This window comes from Nerophis ophidion, linkage group LG12 (assembly GCF_033978795.1).
Source record: "Nerophis ophidion isolate RoL-2023_Sa linkage group LG12, RoL_Noph_v1.0, whole genome shotgun sequence".
Taxonomy (NCBI): domain Eukaryota; kingdom Metazoa; phylum Chordata; class Actinopteri; order Syngnathiformes; family Syngnathidae; genus Nerophis; species Nerophis ophidion.
Window position 1 is genome coordinate 35,180,338 of NC_084622.1, and position 16,277 is coordinate 35,196,614.

A 16,277-nucleotide genomic window follows, 5' to 3' on the forward strand; every position below is an offset into this window, starting at 1 on the left:
GATAAAAAAAGGCTATCTTTGAATCACAGCAAAACTAAAATAATGTTATTTGGTAACAATAGAAAAAAGCATCAGACACGAATACAAATAGATGGAGTAAAGGGTAAAAGTAACTAGATTTTTGGAAGTGTTAATAGATGATAAAATGAACTGGAAATCTCATATCCAAAACATACAACATAAGGTGGCAAAAAACATTTCAATAATGAATAAAGCAAAAATACATCCTGGGCCAAAAATTACTTTATATTCTCTACGGGAAACCTCCTCAACTTGTCATCAAAGCAGGATTATAGGGCTGCAAGCATACTTGCCAGCCCTCCCGGATTTTCCGGGAGACTCCCGAAATTCAGCGCCTCTCCCGAAAACTTCCCGGGACAAATTTTCTCCCGAAATTTAGGCGGAGCTGGAGGCCACGCCTCCTCCAGCTCCATGAGGACAGCCTGTTTTCACATCCGCTTTCCCACAATATAAACAGCGTGTCTGCCCAATGACATTATAACAGTAGAATGATAGAGGGCGAGTTCTTGGTTTCTTATGTGGGTTTATTGTTAGGCAGTTTCATTAACGTCCTCCCAGCGCGGTAACAACACACAACAACAGCAGTCAAGTTTTCGTCTACCTTAAAGCAGTTTGTCTGCCGTAAACAGCAATGTTGTGACACTCTTAAACAGGACAATACTGCCATCTACTGTACATGCATATGTGACAATAAAATCTACGGCTTTTAAAGAATGCAGTGCACAACTGGGCCCACAACAAGGAGATGAAGCAGAAGAACGAGGAAGATACAGCCGGTGGCGACGCCGACAATGAGTAAGATGAAGAAATACGCTTGTGAGTTCCAAGCCGCAGCTGCGATTGGACCTGGATAACCTCCAGGAAGAAGTAGTGGTAGTTCGAAAAATAGTGACAGAATAGAACAAGGATGGACAATTCAACCCTTAACTCAACAATGAGTAGATGAATGTTGTGTGTGTATAAGTGTAAATAAATGAACACTGAAATTCAAGGGACGGCGTGGCAGAGTGGCCGTCTGCAACCCGAGGATCCCTGGTTCAATCCCCACCTAGTACCAACCTCGTCACGTCCGTTGTGTCCTGAGCAAGACACCTCACCCTTGCTCCTGATGGGTGCCGTTTAGCGCCTTGCATGGCAGCTCCCTCCATCAGTGTGTGAATGTGTGTGTGTGTGAATAGGTAAATGTGGAAGTAGTGTCAAAGCGCTTTGAGTACCTTGAAAGTAGAAAAGCGCTATACAAGTACAACCCATTTATTTATTTATTTACTGCTCGCTAGTGTTACCATATCTCAGTTATTGTGCAGAAATATGGGGAAACAACTACAAATGTGCGCTACATTCGTTAACTCTGTTACAAAAAAGATCAATTAGAATAATACATATTGTTGGATATAGAGAACATACAAACCCTTTATTTATTGAGTCAAAAATATTAAAGCTCGATGATTTGGTAAAATTGCAAACAGCTAAATTGATGTACAAAGCAAATTATAACCTGCTACCAAAGAATGTACAACAATTCTTCTCAAATAAAGAGGAGAAATATAGCCTTGGAGGAAAATCTCATTTAAAACATTTGTATGCACGTACAACACTTAAAACTTTTAGCATATCAGTATGTGGAATTAAATTATGGAAATTAAGTAAAGAAGTTAAACATTGTACTGATATGTTCCACTTTAAGAGGCTTTTCAAATTAATTAGTGCTTACAAAGTACAAAGAAGAAGAATTATGAGAAATATTTTCAATCTTATTGAAAACAAGATATTCTTCATCTCAGTATGTTGAAAATGACTGAGTTAATTAATTACATGTTACAAAACGGTTGTATTACTCATTCACGGATGTCAAAAAAAGGTCAGTGAATGAATGTATGTATTTGTGGGCGCTCTGACGTGGGCAAGGGGGAGGATTAAATAAGCTTTGCTTTTTCCTACTCCTTTTCGGACATGATGTGATGTGAAATGACATTAAATTGTCGGATGTATTATGTTGTAAGTATGATCATGTTCGAAATAAACCAAGAAAGATTGATGTCGGTTTTTGATACTGTGCCGTCTGAGGGATCAAAGGTCACGGTCATTTAATGTTGGTTTTCAACCATGCCGCTTACGTGGAGATATTTCTCCAGATTCTATGAACGTTTTGATGATATTATGGACCGTAGATGTTGAAATCCCTAAATTTCTTGCAATTGCACTTCGAGAAACGTTGTTCTTAAATTGTTTGACTACTTGCTCACACAGTTGTGGACAAAGGGGGGTACCTTGCCCCATCCTTTCTTGTGAAAGACTGAGCATTTTCTGGGAAGCTGTTTTTATACCCAATCATGGCTCCCACCTGTTCCCAATTAGCCTGCACGCCTGTGGAATGTTCCAAATAAGAGTTTGATGAGCATACCTCAACTTTATCAGTATTTATTCCCACCTTTCCCAACTTCTTTGTCATGTGTTGCTGTCATCAAATTCTAAAGTTAATGCCATCCATCCATCCATCCATCTTCTTCCGCTTATCCGAGGTCGGGTCGCGGGGAAGGCAGCCTAAGCAGGGAAGCCCAGACTTCCCTCTCCCCAGCCACTTCGTCTAGCTCTTCCCGGGGGATCCCGAGGCGTTCCCAGGCCAGCCGGGAGACATAGTCTTCCCAACGTGTCCTGGGTCTTCCCCGTGGCCTCCTACCGGTTAGACGTGCCCTAAACACCTCCCTCGGGAGGCGTTCGGGTGGCATCCTGACCAGATGCCCGAACCACCTCATCTGGCTCCTCTCGATGTGGAGGAGCAGCGGCTTTACTTTGAGTTCCTCCCGGATGGCAGAGCTTCTCACCCTATCTCTAAGGGAGAGCCCCGCCACACGGCGGAGGAAACTCATTTCGGCCGCTTGTACCCGTGATCTTATCCTTTCGGTCATGACCCAAAGCTCATGACCATAGGTGAGGATGGGAACGTAGATCGACCGGTAAATTGAGAGCTTTGCCTTCCGGCTCAGCTCCTTCTTCACCACAACGGATCGGTACAACGTCCGCATTACTGAAGACGCCGCACCGATCCGCCTGTCGATCTCACGATCCACTCTTCCCCCACTCGTGAAAAAGACTCCTAGGTATTTGAACTCCTCCACTAACTAAAGTTAATGATTATTTGCAAAAAAAAAAAAAAGTTTATCAGTTTTAACGTCAAATATGTTGTTATTCAACGGAATATGGGTTGAAAATGATTTGCAAATCATATTATATCCGTTTATATTTACATCTAACACAATTTCCCAACTCATATGGAAACGGGGTTTGTACTATGATTATCATATAGAAACAATTACATTTGATCAGGTGGTTACAATTGCCTTACACTATGTACAGTAGGTAGGGTTGCATTTTTGCTTCATTCCTGTGAGAATCCTGCGTGCGACTGATCCACTGTAGGACTATCCGGGACTACAGCTCTGGATAATCACATAAAGTAGGACCTGTGAGCAGATAATACTGTATCATATCTTTCTTTTTGGGACTTATGAGGTTGGCCGTGCATTTTTCACACATTCTTCACTTACGTATAAAGTGAAAGATGAGGCAACAATACAACCTCGCGTATGTAATTGCACTAGCCAGGTCTGTAAGAACTTGGCGTTTGGAGGGCTTCAGTCCCGCAGCGTACAAATTAAAATTAATAGATTTTGGCGAGATCACTGATTACTACTAGGGTGCCCTTGAGCAAGGCCCCAAAGAGAGTGGACTATGCATTTTAACAGTAAGGCATGCAGTGCTTGAATATGAAACCGTAAAAAGACCATGCAGTGGTTATAATAAAGTTGTCACAAAAAGATTTACAGGATATTCATAAAGGACCTGTTTGTTAGTCAATAAATTGAGATTGAAGTTGAATTAAAATGCAACCCTGCAATTTCCCTCGGAAGTGGTAGGCATGTTGCGATCCGTGACTCGGATCTTCAAATATTATCGTTTATTTTTCCATCTTTGTTCTCAGTCTCCGTCTGATCCGTTTATTTCCCGTTTAGTCCATCACCATGGTTACTTATTAGTTTCAGCTGTTACTCCCGGTTCCTGCACACCTGTTCACTGCTAATTACCTTCCCTTTATAAGCCAGCCTCTTCTGTTTATTCTTTCTGGGACTCTAATTTGCTCACATGCAACAAGTAACGTCAGGTATGTTTTTCTCGCCAGCTCATTAGCTAAGCCACTTTGTTGTCATCTTTAGCTCACATGCTAATCATCTTTGTTTTCATTTTTTGTGCCATCGTGCCAAGTCTTAGTTCTTTATATTTCCTAGCTTTCACGCTAGCGTCTTTTGTTTCCCTTTTTATTAGCTCCGGTGTTTTTGTTCAGAGCTCACTTTTTGTTAATAAATTTGTTAGATCTTACCTTTGTTGTGTTCTTCGTTTGACGCATCCTCGAGGGAATCGAACCCGGTACCACGATGCCGAACCGGCGTTACAAGGCATAATCTATAAATAAGTGATGAGCATTAAAATGTATTCATACAGATTGTGTGTGTGTGTTGCAGGTGCTGTGGAGGTAAGGAAAGAGGGTCTGGATGCTCAAATCAATCGCCTGGCTGAACTCATCGGACGACTGGAGAATAAAGTAAGAACCCACCCAAACATGCGCCTACGTGTCTGTGTGTCAGCTTTTACCTTGTGAGGGATGCTCCTTAAGTGTCTGTGCCGAACTCACTTTAGAGGCAACTGACACAACCTTGCAATACGACAATGTCGCTAACTGGTATTTCCATGTTTTAATATTTTTTTATTTTTTTTTAAATTAAATGTATTTTGCAAAAATCAAGTGTAAATCCACGTTTGAGCTGTGAATGAGAAAATTTTAATATGTCCAGTGAAGAACAGGTTCAACCTAATGGAAGCTATTGTAAGAGAATGACAATGAAAAACCAAAGTCAATGTCCAGCCAGGGGCTGGGAATATTTTCAATCAATCAATCAATGTTTACTTATATAGCCCTAAATCACTAGTGTCTCAAAGGGCTGCACAAACCACTACGACATCCTTGGTAGGCCCACATAAGGGCAAGGAAAACTCACACCCAGTGGGACGTCGGTGACAATGATGACTATGAGAACCTTGGAGAGGAGGAAAGCAATGGATGTCGAGCGGGTCTAACATGATACTGTGAGAGTTCAATCCACAATGGATCCAACACAGTCGCGAGAGTCCAGTCCAAAGCGGATCCAACACAGCAGCGAGAGTCCTGTTCACAGCGGAGCCAGCAGGAAACCATCACAAGCGGAGGCGGATCAGCAGCGCAGAGATGTCACCAGCCGATACACAGGCGAGCAGTACATGGCCACCGGATCGGACCGGACCCCCTCCACAAGGGAAAGTGGGACATAGAAGAAAAAGAAAAGAAACGGCAGATCAACTGGTCTAAAAAGGGAGTCTATTTAAAGGCTAGAGTATACAAATGCGTTTTAAGGTGAGACTTAAATGCTTCTACTGAGTAATACCTTTTATTTTAAAAAAAGCTAGAAAATTAAGCCCTGAGAACTGGTTACAGAAAAATATATAATGTATACGTGAATGGAACACCAGCGTGTGCAAACTACAACAGGGTCGCACTAGGTTTGAATAAGAGGTGGGGGCTTAGCCCCCAGGAAGTTCCTTGATGCGAGCACATGAGCAAAAAAATGTTTGCACTTGCAAAATCTTTTCACTCGCAAGTTTTTGGCACTGTGGATATAATTACACAGCAAATACTGGAGAAATCAAAATGGTTTAAAACAGTGGTTCTTAACCCAGGTTCGATCGAACCCTAGGGGTTCGGTGAGTCGGCCTCAGGGGTTCGGCGGAGCCTCCGCCACGGAGGTACAGACACATCCAAATTATCGTGTTAATTGTAACGCCGGTTTGGCATCGTGGTGCCGGGTTCGATTCCCTCGAGGATGCGTTGACGTTAACACAACAGAGGTAAGATTTTAAAATATTTATTTAACAAAAAGAGAGCTCTGAACAGAAATACTGGAGCTAATAAAAAAGGCAAACCAAAAACGCTAGTATGAAAACTAGGAAATACAAAGAGAAAACTAGACTTGGCATGAAAGCACAAAAAATGTAAAAACTAAAACAATTAGCATGTGAGCTAAGAAAAGGCAGGTGGCTTAGCATATGAGCTAGCGAGAATAAACGTAAAAAAGTAGCAGTCGTCACCTGTTGCATGAGAGCAAATTTTTATGGACCCAGACTGAACAAGGAAAAGAGGGAGGTTTATATAGGGAGTAATCTTTTTTGTAAGGGGCGCTGGAAGCCGGCAGACCCGTCAGCGATCCTGTTCTGTCTCCCTGTAATGTTTGTCTGATCTTGAATGGGATTGTGCTGAAAATTGTAATTTTCCTGAAGGAACTCTCCTGACGGAATAAAGTACTATCTAATCTAATCTAATCAAGTAGAACCAGGTGTGTGTAGAAAACGAGGAGCAGGTGAAATCAATGTGTAACCATGGTAACGGACTAAACAGGAAGTAAGTGGGTCAGAAAGAGAATGAAACAAAGATGGAAAAATAAACATGTGAAGATCCGAGTCACGGATCGCAACGTTAATAAAAACTTCTCCCTGTCGACGTAATATGGATACCCCCAAATGTTCCCCCTAATTTTCCATCTGATTTGCAGGTTTTTTGGATTGATTGATTGAAACTTTTAGTAGCAGATTGCAAAGGAAGAGAATACATTATTTGAAACAGTACAGTTTACACAGTACAGAACATATTCCGTACAATTGACCACGAAATGGTAACACCCGAATAGGTTTTTCAACTTGTTTAAGTCGGGGTCCACATTAATCAATTTATGGTAATCTGTGTAAGGTGCGTAATCTGTTGTGAAATCATGCATTGTGTTGGTTTTGATCTGTGAACAAGGTGATGTTAATGCACGGTTCATTTTGTGCACCAATAAAAAAAACATGTTTTTTTTTTATTTGAAAAAAAAAAACCATTTTATTTTTCACTAAAGAAGCGATCGGTGAATGCGCATATGAAACTGTTGGGGTTCGGTACCTCCAACAAGGTTAAGAACCACTGGTTTAAAAGCAAAACTGTTAAGGCATTTAGACCACAGGTGTCAAATTCAAGGCCCACAGGCCGCACCTGGCCAGTAGGGTTGGGTTTTTGATTGATTGATTGAAAATTGTATTAGTAGTTTGCACAGTACAGTACATATTCCGTACAATTGACCACTAAATGGTAACACCCGAATAAGTTTTTCAACTTGTTTAAGTCGGGGTCCACGTTAATCAATTCATGGTAAATTCATGGTGATACGGACTATCACAATAACCTGCAATTTATGGTGAAAATGATAAAAGTGAAGATAAAAAACACCCATAGAACTCCACTTTTTTGACTATGAGACAGTGCATCCAGTCTTTGGAACCCCCAAAACACGACCCAAAAATAACACTAAGGCTTTTAAATTACATCAATTAAGTTTAAGTAACACACCTCTCCTGCAAAGCTGTAAATACACGCGGCACAGTGTGAATTGCTAATCATACGGTGTGGAAGTTATTTTTCTTTGAGCACTATTATAGACCAGGGGTCGGCAACCTAAAATGTTGAAAGAGCCAAATTGGACCAAAAAGACAAAAACAAAATATGTCTGGAGCCGCAAAAAAAATAAAAGCCATATTACATACAGATAGTGTCATGAGATATAAATTGAATTAAGAGGACTTAAAGGAAACCAAATGAGCTCAAATATAGCTACAAATGAGGCATAATGATGCGATATGTACATAAAGCTAGCCCAAATAGCATGTTAGCATCGATTAGCTTGCAGTCATGCAGTGAGCAAATATGTCTGATTAGCACTCCACACAAGTCAATAACGTCCACAAAACTCACCTTCATGCACAACGCTAAAACTTTGGTGGACAAAATGAGACAGAAAAAGAAACGGCATAAAACACGTCTTAGAAAGTCGGAGAAAGTTATACATGTAAACAAACTGCGGTGAGTTCAAGGTCCGCCAAAATTAGTAGGACAAAACGGTGCTTCCAAATACTCGAATCAGTGAAGCATGTTTAATACAAACAGTGTGCTTTATAACAATTAGGGAAATTTGTGTCATGTTTATCCTCTTACCGAAACCATATTAAAACAACAAATATATTTTTTATATTTTTTTCCTCATCTTTTTCCATTTTTCATACATTTTTGAAAAAGCGCCAGAGAGCCACTAGGGCGGCGCTAATGAGCCGCGGGTTGCCGACCCTCGTTATAGACATTAATATTATGGGTTCTATATTACAAATCATTGAATGATTGATCTGTGATGAGGTGGCGACTTGTCCAGGGTGTACAACGCCTTCCGCCCGATTGTAGCTGAGATAGGCGCCAGCGCCCCCCGCGACCCCAAAAGGGAATAAGCGGTAGAAACTGGATGGATGAATGATTGATTAGTAGATTGCACAGTACAGTACATATTCCGTACAATTGACCACTAAATGGTAACACCCGAATCGTTTTTCAACTTGTTTAAGTCGGGGTCCAGGTTAATCAATTCATGGGAGGATTCAGATTCATGGTGATTCAGATTCAGTGTTATGATGCAACTTCAGTGTGAACTCTGATGACGCTTATGATAAGCGTCATTATTATTCACCAAAATCAGGGGACTCAGACAAGTGGCCCGCAGGCCAATTGCGGCCCGCGAGACGTTATTTTGCGGCCCCACCTTAATATAAAAGTTTAATGTTAATGCGGCCCGCAAGTTTTATATGAATGGCGCTTGACAGCGCTGTGTGCGGAGCTGAAAAAATCTACCGATCACGTTGTGGTCTCTCTCGCTCCCTCCCCCGGCGCCGGGGAGACGAGTGGACCGGTAGCTTCCGAAGCACTCCGCCGAAGGACCGATCGACAATACAGAACTGTGGTGCACTGGACACCGGCGCTGATACTCTGACAGAGAGTCGCTGGGCGAATCGGACGTGTAACATGTTAGTCGCGATGTTAGCCCGTTTGGGGCTAATTGTGCTACCGTAACTGTAAACTCCGCGCACAAAATCCTTTAAATTGCTACAAATGCGCCAGTACTGAGACAGCTAGAATTGAAGCATGTGTACTTCACTAAACACTGCAGGACGTGTGACGACATGATGCCATTGTATTAGTGTCAGATTGCATTCACGTTGGAGTCTGGATACATTTTTTTAATGTGAACAACTGCATAAAAAGATCAGATTTGACAAAACAAATCTGAATCAGACATCCTACTGAGGTAACAGTCAAACTGGACTGGAGTTTTATTATAGGAATGCGTGCATTACTGATGGAACAGATTGGACTGGATAATAAGCACTGTATTTAAACTCATATTCCTGCATATTTATATTGAACATTTTCAGAAATATTTTGTTTAAAAAAAATTTCATTACATCAAATTATTTAGGGGGGCTTAAGAAAATTCACGAGTGAGAGAAGAGTGGATGGTGAGGTCGACAGGCGGATCCGTGCGGCGTCTTCAGTAATGCGGACGCTGTATCGATCTGTTGTCTTGAAGAAGGAGCTGAGCCGGAAGGCAAAGCTCTCAATTTACCGGTCGATCTACATTCGCATCCTCACCTATGGCCATGAGCTTCGGGTTAGGAACAAAAGGTCGAGATCCCGGGTATAAGCGGCTGAAATTCATGGCCATCCGGGAGGAGCTCAAAGTAAAGCCGCTGCTCCTCCACATCGAGAGGAGCCAGATGAGGTGGTTCGGGCATCTGGTCAGGATGCCACCCGAACGGCTCCCTAGGGAGGTGTTTAGGGCACGTCCAACCGTTAGGAGGCCACGGGGAAGACCCAGGACACGTTGGGAAGACTATGACTCCCGGCTGGCCTTGGAACGCCTCGGGATTCCCCGGGAAGAGCTGGACGAAGTGGCTGAGGAGAGTCTGGGCTTCCCTGCTTAGGCTGCTGCCCCCGCGACCCGACCTCGAATAAGCGGAAGAAGCTAGATGGATGGATGGATGAAGAAAATTCTAAAAATATTAAAAACAAGCATATAACATGATGCAAGAATAGAGACATTGCAAACAGAATAATAAATATGGTAATACAAATAATTAATATGTACAATGATAAGTAATGATAATGGAATATTACTGTAATGCACAATTAAACAAATGTGTTTTTAAATGCCTATTTAAAAATATCCACAGTTCATTAGGGAGCGCATTCCACCATTTAGGGGCACCTGACTCAAAAGCTACATCACCTTTACTTTTTATTTTTGTTTGAGGTACAGCAAGCATAAAAAAGAAAAAATGGTGTTTTCAATTTGAACAAAAATAATACGATAACAACAATAACACTTCATCACATTTTATCTGTTTATCACCACAAGGATGAAGAATAATTACCAAAAAATGTTTGAATAACGCACGTTTATATATGCCTTCATCCTGCTTTTGCCTGGCATTCCCTACTGATGTAGAGGAAAGAGGTACGACCAGGTAGTCTTCCACAAGGAGTACAGTACTGCACGTACAGTACTGCACGTACAGTACTGCACGTACAGTACTGCACGTACAGTACTGCACGTACAGTACTGCACGTACAGTACTGCACGTACAGTACTGCACGTACAGTACTGCACGTAAGGCTGTACCATAAAGCTTTCATGCGTGGGATTGGATCAAAGACTTGTGAACCCACTGCCATTTTCCATGCATTTCTGGATATACAGTAAGACAAGTGCCAACGCTTTGATAAAGAAGGTGAGAAACAATATTGAATAAAAATTTTAAAAAAGAACTTGTAGCAAGGTACAGGTGGTGTTTGCCACCTTCCCGCCTTCCTCCCTTCAGCCCTGGTTGTCAGAGGTCTTCATTAAAGTAAAGGTAATGTTAAATGTTTGCTTATCCATTTCATTTAACATTCTTGTACAAACCCCGTTTCCGTATGAGTTGGGAAATTGTGTTGGATGTAAATATAAACAAAATACGATGATTTGCAAATAATTTTCAACCCATATTCAGTTTAATATGCTACAAAGACAACATATTTGATGTTCAAACTGATGAACTTTTTTTTTTTGTTGCAAATGATCATTAACTTTAGAAATTGATGCCAGCAACACGTGACAAAGAAGTTGGTAAAGGTGGTAATAAATACTAATAAAGATGAGGAATGCTCATCAAACACTTATATGGAACATCCCACTGGTGTGCAGGCTAGGAAGAGCTGGGTGCCATGATTGGGTAAAAAAATAGCTTCCCAAAAAATGCTTAGTCTTTCACAAAAAGTGCCCAAGGCATGGATAACTTACACATCTGTGAAAGCACCATTAATGCTGAAAGGTAGATACAGGTTTTGGAACAACATATGCTGCCATCTAAGTGCCGTCTTTTTCATGGACGCCCCTGCTTATTTCAGCAAGACAATGCCAAGCCACATTCAGCTGCGTGGCTTCGTAAAAAAAGAATGCGGGTACTTTCCTAGCCCGCCTGCAGTTCAGACCTGTCTCCCATCGAAAATGTGTGGCGCATTATGAAGCGTAAAATACGACAGCGAACGACTGAAGCTCTACATAAATCAAGAATGGGAAATGAATGAATGAATGAAATGAATGAATGAATGAATGAATGAATGAAATAAGTTTATATTGGTCATATAATCACTCAAATCAATCAACCATTGTGTGTGATCAGTTTTACAGTACATGTTATATGTATACAATAATGCACATTTACACATAAAAGAAAAGAAAAAGAATGACAAAAAAAGGAATAGGCTGAAGCCAAAGCTTATATTTGCCTATCCTGTACCTTCACAGAAAATTAGATTGCCTGGAACATCAACATAAAAAAATAAATAAGTCAAAAATCAATGGGATGAAAGTTATTGTGACTATATTTTATAATTTTCATTTATTTCACCTTTCAATGTTTTCTTAAACCTTACCAAAGAAGTGTATGTCTTCAGCTCATCACTGAGATTGTTCCACCATTTAACTCCTAAAACTGTAATACATTTGTATTTTATATTTGTTCTCGCTTTAGCCATTTCAAAAATCGATATCCCCGTAAATTATAGTTTTCTCCTCTTAAATGAAATAGCCAGCTGGAAGGCTGTAGTTCTTTACTCCAAACATAATTTCCATTGTTTTTAAAAACACAATGTCGGAAAATTTTAACACATTTGAACTCATAAATAAGGGATTGGTATGTTCATAGTAGCAGGCTTTGTGCATTATTCTAATTACCCTTTTTTGAAGTTTTATTATTGGGTCTATGTTTGTTTTATAAACATTTCCCCAAATTTCAACACAATACGTTAAATATGGAAAAATAAAAGAATAATACAACATATGCAGGCATGTCTTATTCAGCATGTGTCTTTGTAAAGAATAGCAATAGATTTGGATATTTTTCCCTTTATGTATTCAATATGCGGTTTCCAACACAGTTTATGATCAATTATTATTCCCAAGAATTTAGTTTCATATACTCTATCAATTTCCACATGATTTAACTTTAATTTTGCTTCATAATTTGTCCTTGCACCACTAAACACCATACATTTAGTTTTCTTATCATTTAATGATAACTTATTAATATCAAACCATTTTTTTAGTTGAATTAACTCAACCTCTATTATCCTCAACAGTTCCTTCAAGTCTTCTCCTCAACAATATACATTTGTATCATCTGCAAACATAATAAATTTCAATTTATTAGATACTGAACAAATATAATTTAGGTAGAGTATAAATAACTTAGGTCCCAATACCGAGCCTTGTGGAACACCACAAGTTACTCTTCTTGGCTGTGATTTAATCTTATTAATTTTCACATATTGATATCTGTTACTTAAATAACTACTTAACCAAATAATTCCACTTTCAAAGCTTCAACAATTAGTTTCCTCAGTTCCCAAATGTTTATTGAGTGTAGTTAAAAGAAAAGGTGATGTAACACAGTGGTGAACATGCCCTTTCCCAACTACTTTGGCACGTGTTGCAGCCATGAAATTCTAAGTTCATTATTATTTGCAAAAAATAAAAAAATAAAGTTTATGAGTTTGAACATCAATTATCTTGTCTTTGTAGTGCATTCAATTAAATATGGGTTGAAAAGGATTTGCAAATCATTGTATTCCATTTATATTTACATCTAACACAATTTCCCAATTCATATGGAAACGGGGTTTGTATTTTGCATTGTTTTCTGCGTGTAAAACATAAATATCCATCCATCCATTTTCTACCGTTTATTCCCTTTGGGGTCGCGGGGGGCGCTGGTGCCTATCTCAGTTACAATCAGGCGGAAGGCAGTGTACACCCTGGACAAGTCGCCACCTCATCGCAGGGCCAACACAGACAGACAACAAATATGTCAAAATCTCCCCAAACTTGTCTCAATTGTTTGTGCTACGTTTGTGCTGCAAAATGTTTTGCCCTAACTAATTATAGTTTTTATGTTCTTGAAGTTTTATGATTAAAAGTATTTCCACTGCACAAACATAAATATTATTTAATTAAAAAAGTGTTTTGCGCTAACATGTTTGGGACGGATTAGTCGGATTCTTCTTGCTATTTGCCTATTGGAAAAACGATTTGGTTTCCATACTACAATCTGGTTGTGAATATGACCCTTGATAACGAAAATAGTTTCACTCAATTACTTCATATCAATCTTCACTATGTCCTTTCCATGTTTTAGATCTTATTTGAAAAGCTTGCAATTGATAAATGTTGCGTACTTGTTGGTAATTAGGTCTCGAGAGCCTGTTTGTTGCCTGCAGACACACATACTGTAGTACATAGAATCCTCCCAATAGGATAAGATTTGTGCATTTACCAAAATATTTTTCTTGCTTCCATCTATCAAGGGACATGCAACAAATGTTTTTAATAGAAAAAGGGTAAACCAGGTGAAAAAACAAAATGTTAAAAGATGGCAATTTCCCCTCACCTCTATATACCGATGATGTCATTCAACACGTGGTGCCTTGCGTTTGAGTCCAACTCGGCCCTGACTGAAATTGTTTAATTTTTACATGCATGTTTCATTACTAAGAGTTGTAATTCAAATGCGCCAAAATATGTGGTATTATTTTGAAGTTTAAAGATGCTTTTATTTTGAAAAGACGTTCACTGGAAGTCTTTTTGCGCTGCTCTCATGCTTAGTTGCAAATGACTTCAAGAGGAAACAACAAACTTTCCAGCAAAGTTTACATCAGGGGTCACCAACACGGTGCCTGCTCGAATAGCAGCACTTACCAGTGAGCTGCCTCTATTTTTTTAATTTTATTTATTTACTAGCAAGCTGGTCTCGCTTTGCTCGACATTTTTAATTCTAAGAGAGACAAAACTCAAATAGAATTTAAAAATCCAAGAAAATATTTTAAAGACTTGGTCTTCACTTGTTTAAATAAATTCATTTATTTTTTTACTTTATTTCTTATAACTTTCAGAAAGACCATTTTAGAGAAAAAATACAACCTTAAAAAGGATTTTTAGGGTTTTTAAACACATACCTTTTTAAATTCTTTCTTCTTCTTTCCTGACAATTTAAATCAATGTTCAAGTAATTTTTTTTTTATTGTAAATAACAATAAATACATTTTAATTTAATTCTTAATTTTGGTTTCTGTTTTTTTGACGAAAAAGCTTTGTGAAATATTTATTCATTAAAATAAAAAAAATTAAATCTCATTTCAAAGTCTTTTGAATTTCTTTTAAAATTTTTGATCTGGAAAATCTAGAATAATGATTTGTCTTTGTTAGAAATATAGCTTGGTCTAATATGTTATATATTCTAACAAAGTGCAGATTGGATTTTAACCTATTTAAAACATGTAATCAAAATTCTAAAATTAATCTTGAACCAGGAAAAATTACTAATTATGTTCCATAAATTCTTTTTTTAATTTTTTCAAAAAGATTTGAATTAGCTAGTTTTTCTCTTCATGTTTTCTGATTGAATTTTGAATTGTAAAGAGTCAAAATTTAAGATAAACTATGTTTCAAAATTTAATTTTCTTTTTTTTTCGTGTTTTCTCCTGTTTTAAACGGTTCAATTTAGTGTTTTTTTGTTATTTTATTCTCTACAAAAAACCTTCCGTCAAAGGCAAACAAATATATGGCAGAATGACGGACAGAAATAGCCATTTGTTTTGTATATATAGATTTATTTATTAAAGGTAAATTGAGAAAATTGCATCTCGGGGTAACAAAAACGGCAGCCATGCGTTTTCCTGACAAAACCATTGCATCTAATAGAGAATATCTCATTTGCACCCCTGGTGGTGAAATCTATCAAAATTAGTGTGGTCTCAAAAAGGAGGAATTTTTCAAATTGACTGTGTGTCGGTTTTAAAAGTGCTCCCCCTCTGGCCAACACATGAAAGAACAAGTGTGTGTAAGAAATTGAAATGTGCCCCCTTTGGCCAAAATCTAAAAAAAAAATCAATAAATATGTATGTACAAACTTACTGTAATAACGAAGTAAATATTGAAGGTTAAAAACCAATTACAAACAAAAGAATTAAAGAGCAAAGAAAAATGTTGTCATAATTTGTCGACTTTTTTCTTATAAAATTGGGAACAGTATCTCATATTCTTTTGGTTTATGTAATATTGCAATATTTTCTCGTAAAATCATTACTTTTTTATGTGAAATTATTATATTTTAATGCAAAATACAAAATTCTGACTTGTATTACAATATTGCCAATTTTTTTTTCTTGTAATATAGTGAAATTTTTGTAGTAAAATGTCTTTTGTCATTATGCCGAGTAAAATTCAGATTATTATTATAATATTGCCAAATTGTTTACCTTTCTTATAAAATTGTGACTTTTGTCGAATAAAATTTCGACTCTTTTCATAAAATTGCCAAAATGTTAAGCTTTTCTTCTAAAATTGCGACTGTTATTGGGTAAGATTCCAAATTTGATCATAATGTTGCACAAATGTTCAGTTTTTCTTGTAAAATTGTGACCTTTTTCTTGTAAAACTCTGACCTTTTTCTTGTTAAATTCCAACTCATATTTCACAACAAGCTTTTCTATTTTTGAATAATATGTATATATTATTAATGTTGTAAATACAAATCTTTATATATCTAGAAATGGAGGTCCTAGAGAGGTTGGCATTTTTTGGTGGTCTCAAGTAGGTAACAAATACTAGTGTGTGTGTGTGTGTGTGTGTGTGTGTGTGTGTGTGTGTGTGTGTGTGTGTGTGTGTGTGTGTGTGTGTGTGTGTGTGTGTGTGTGCGTGCGTGCGTGCGCACGTCTCCTGACT

General features: G+C 38.4%; 1 protein-coding gene across 2 annotated transcripts in view; it reads left to right on the top strand.

The window, feature by feature from the left end:
* necab2 (N-terminal EF-hand calcium binding protein 2) overlaps positions 1-16,277 on the top strand; it is a 436,762-nt gene that overhangs the window by 345,858 nt on the left and 74,627 nt on the right. For both annotated transcript variants that reach the window (XM_061917448.1, XM_061917449.1), the window contains exon 8: positions 4,539-4,618. In XM_061917448.1, coding sequence (XP_061773432.1) covers positions 4,539-4,618 — 80 coding nt within the window. The remainder of the gene's footprint in view (positions 1-4,538; positions 4,619-16,277) is intronic.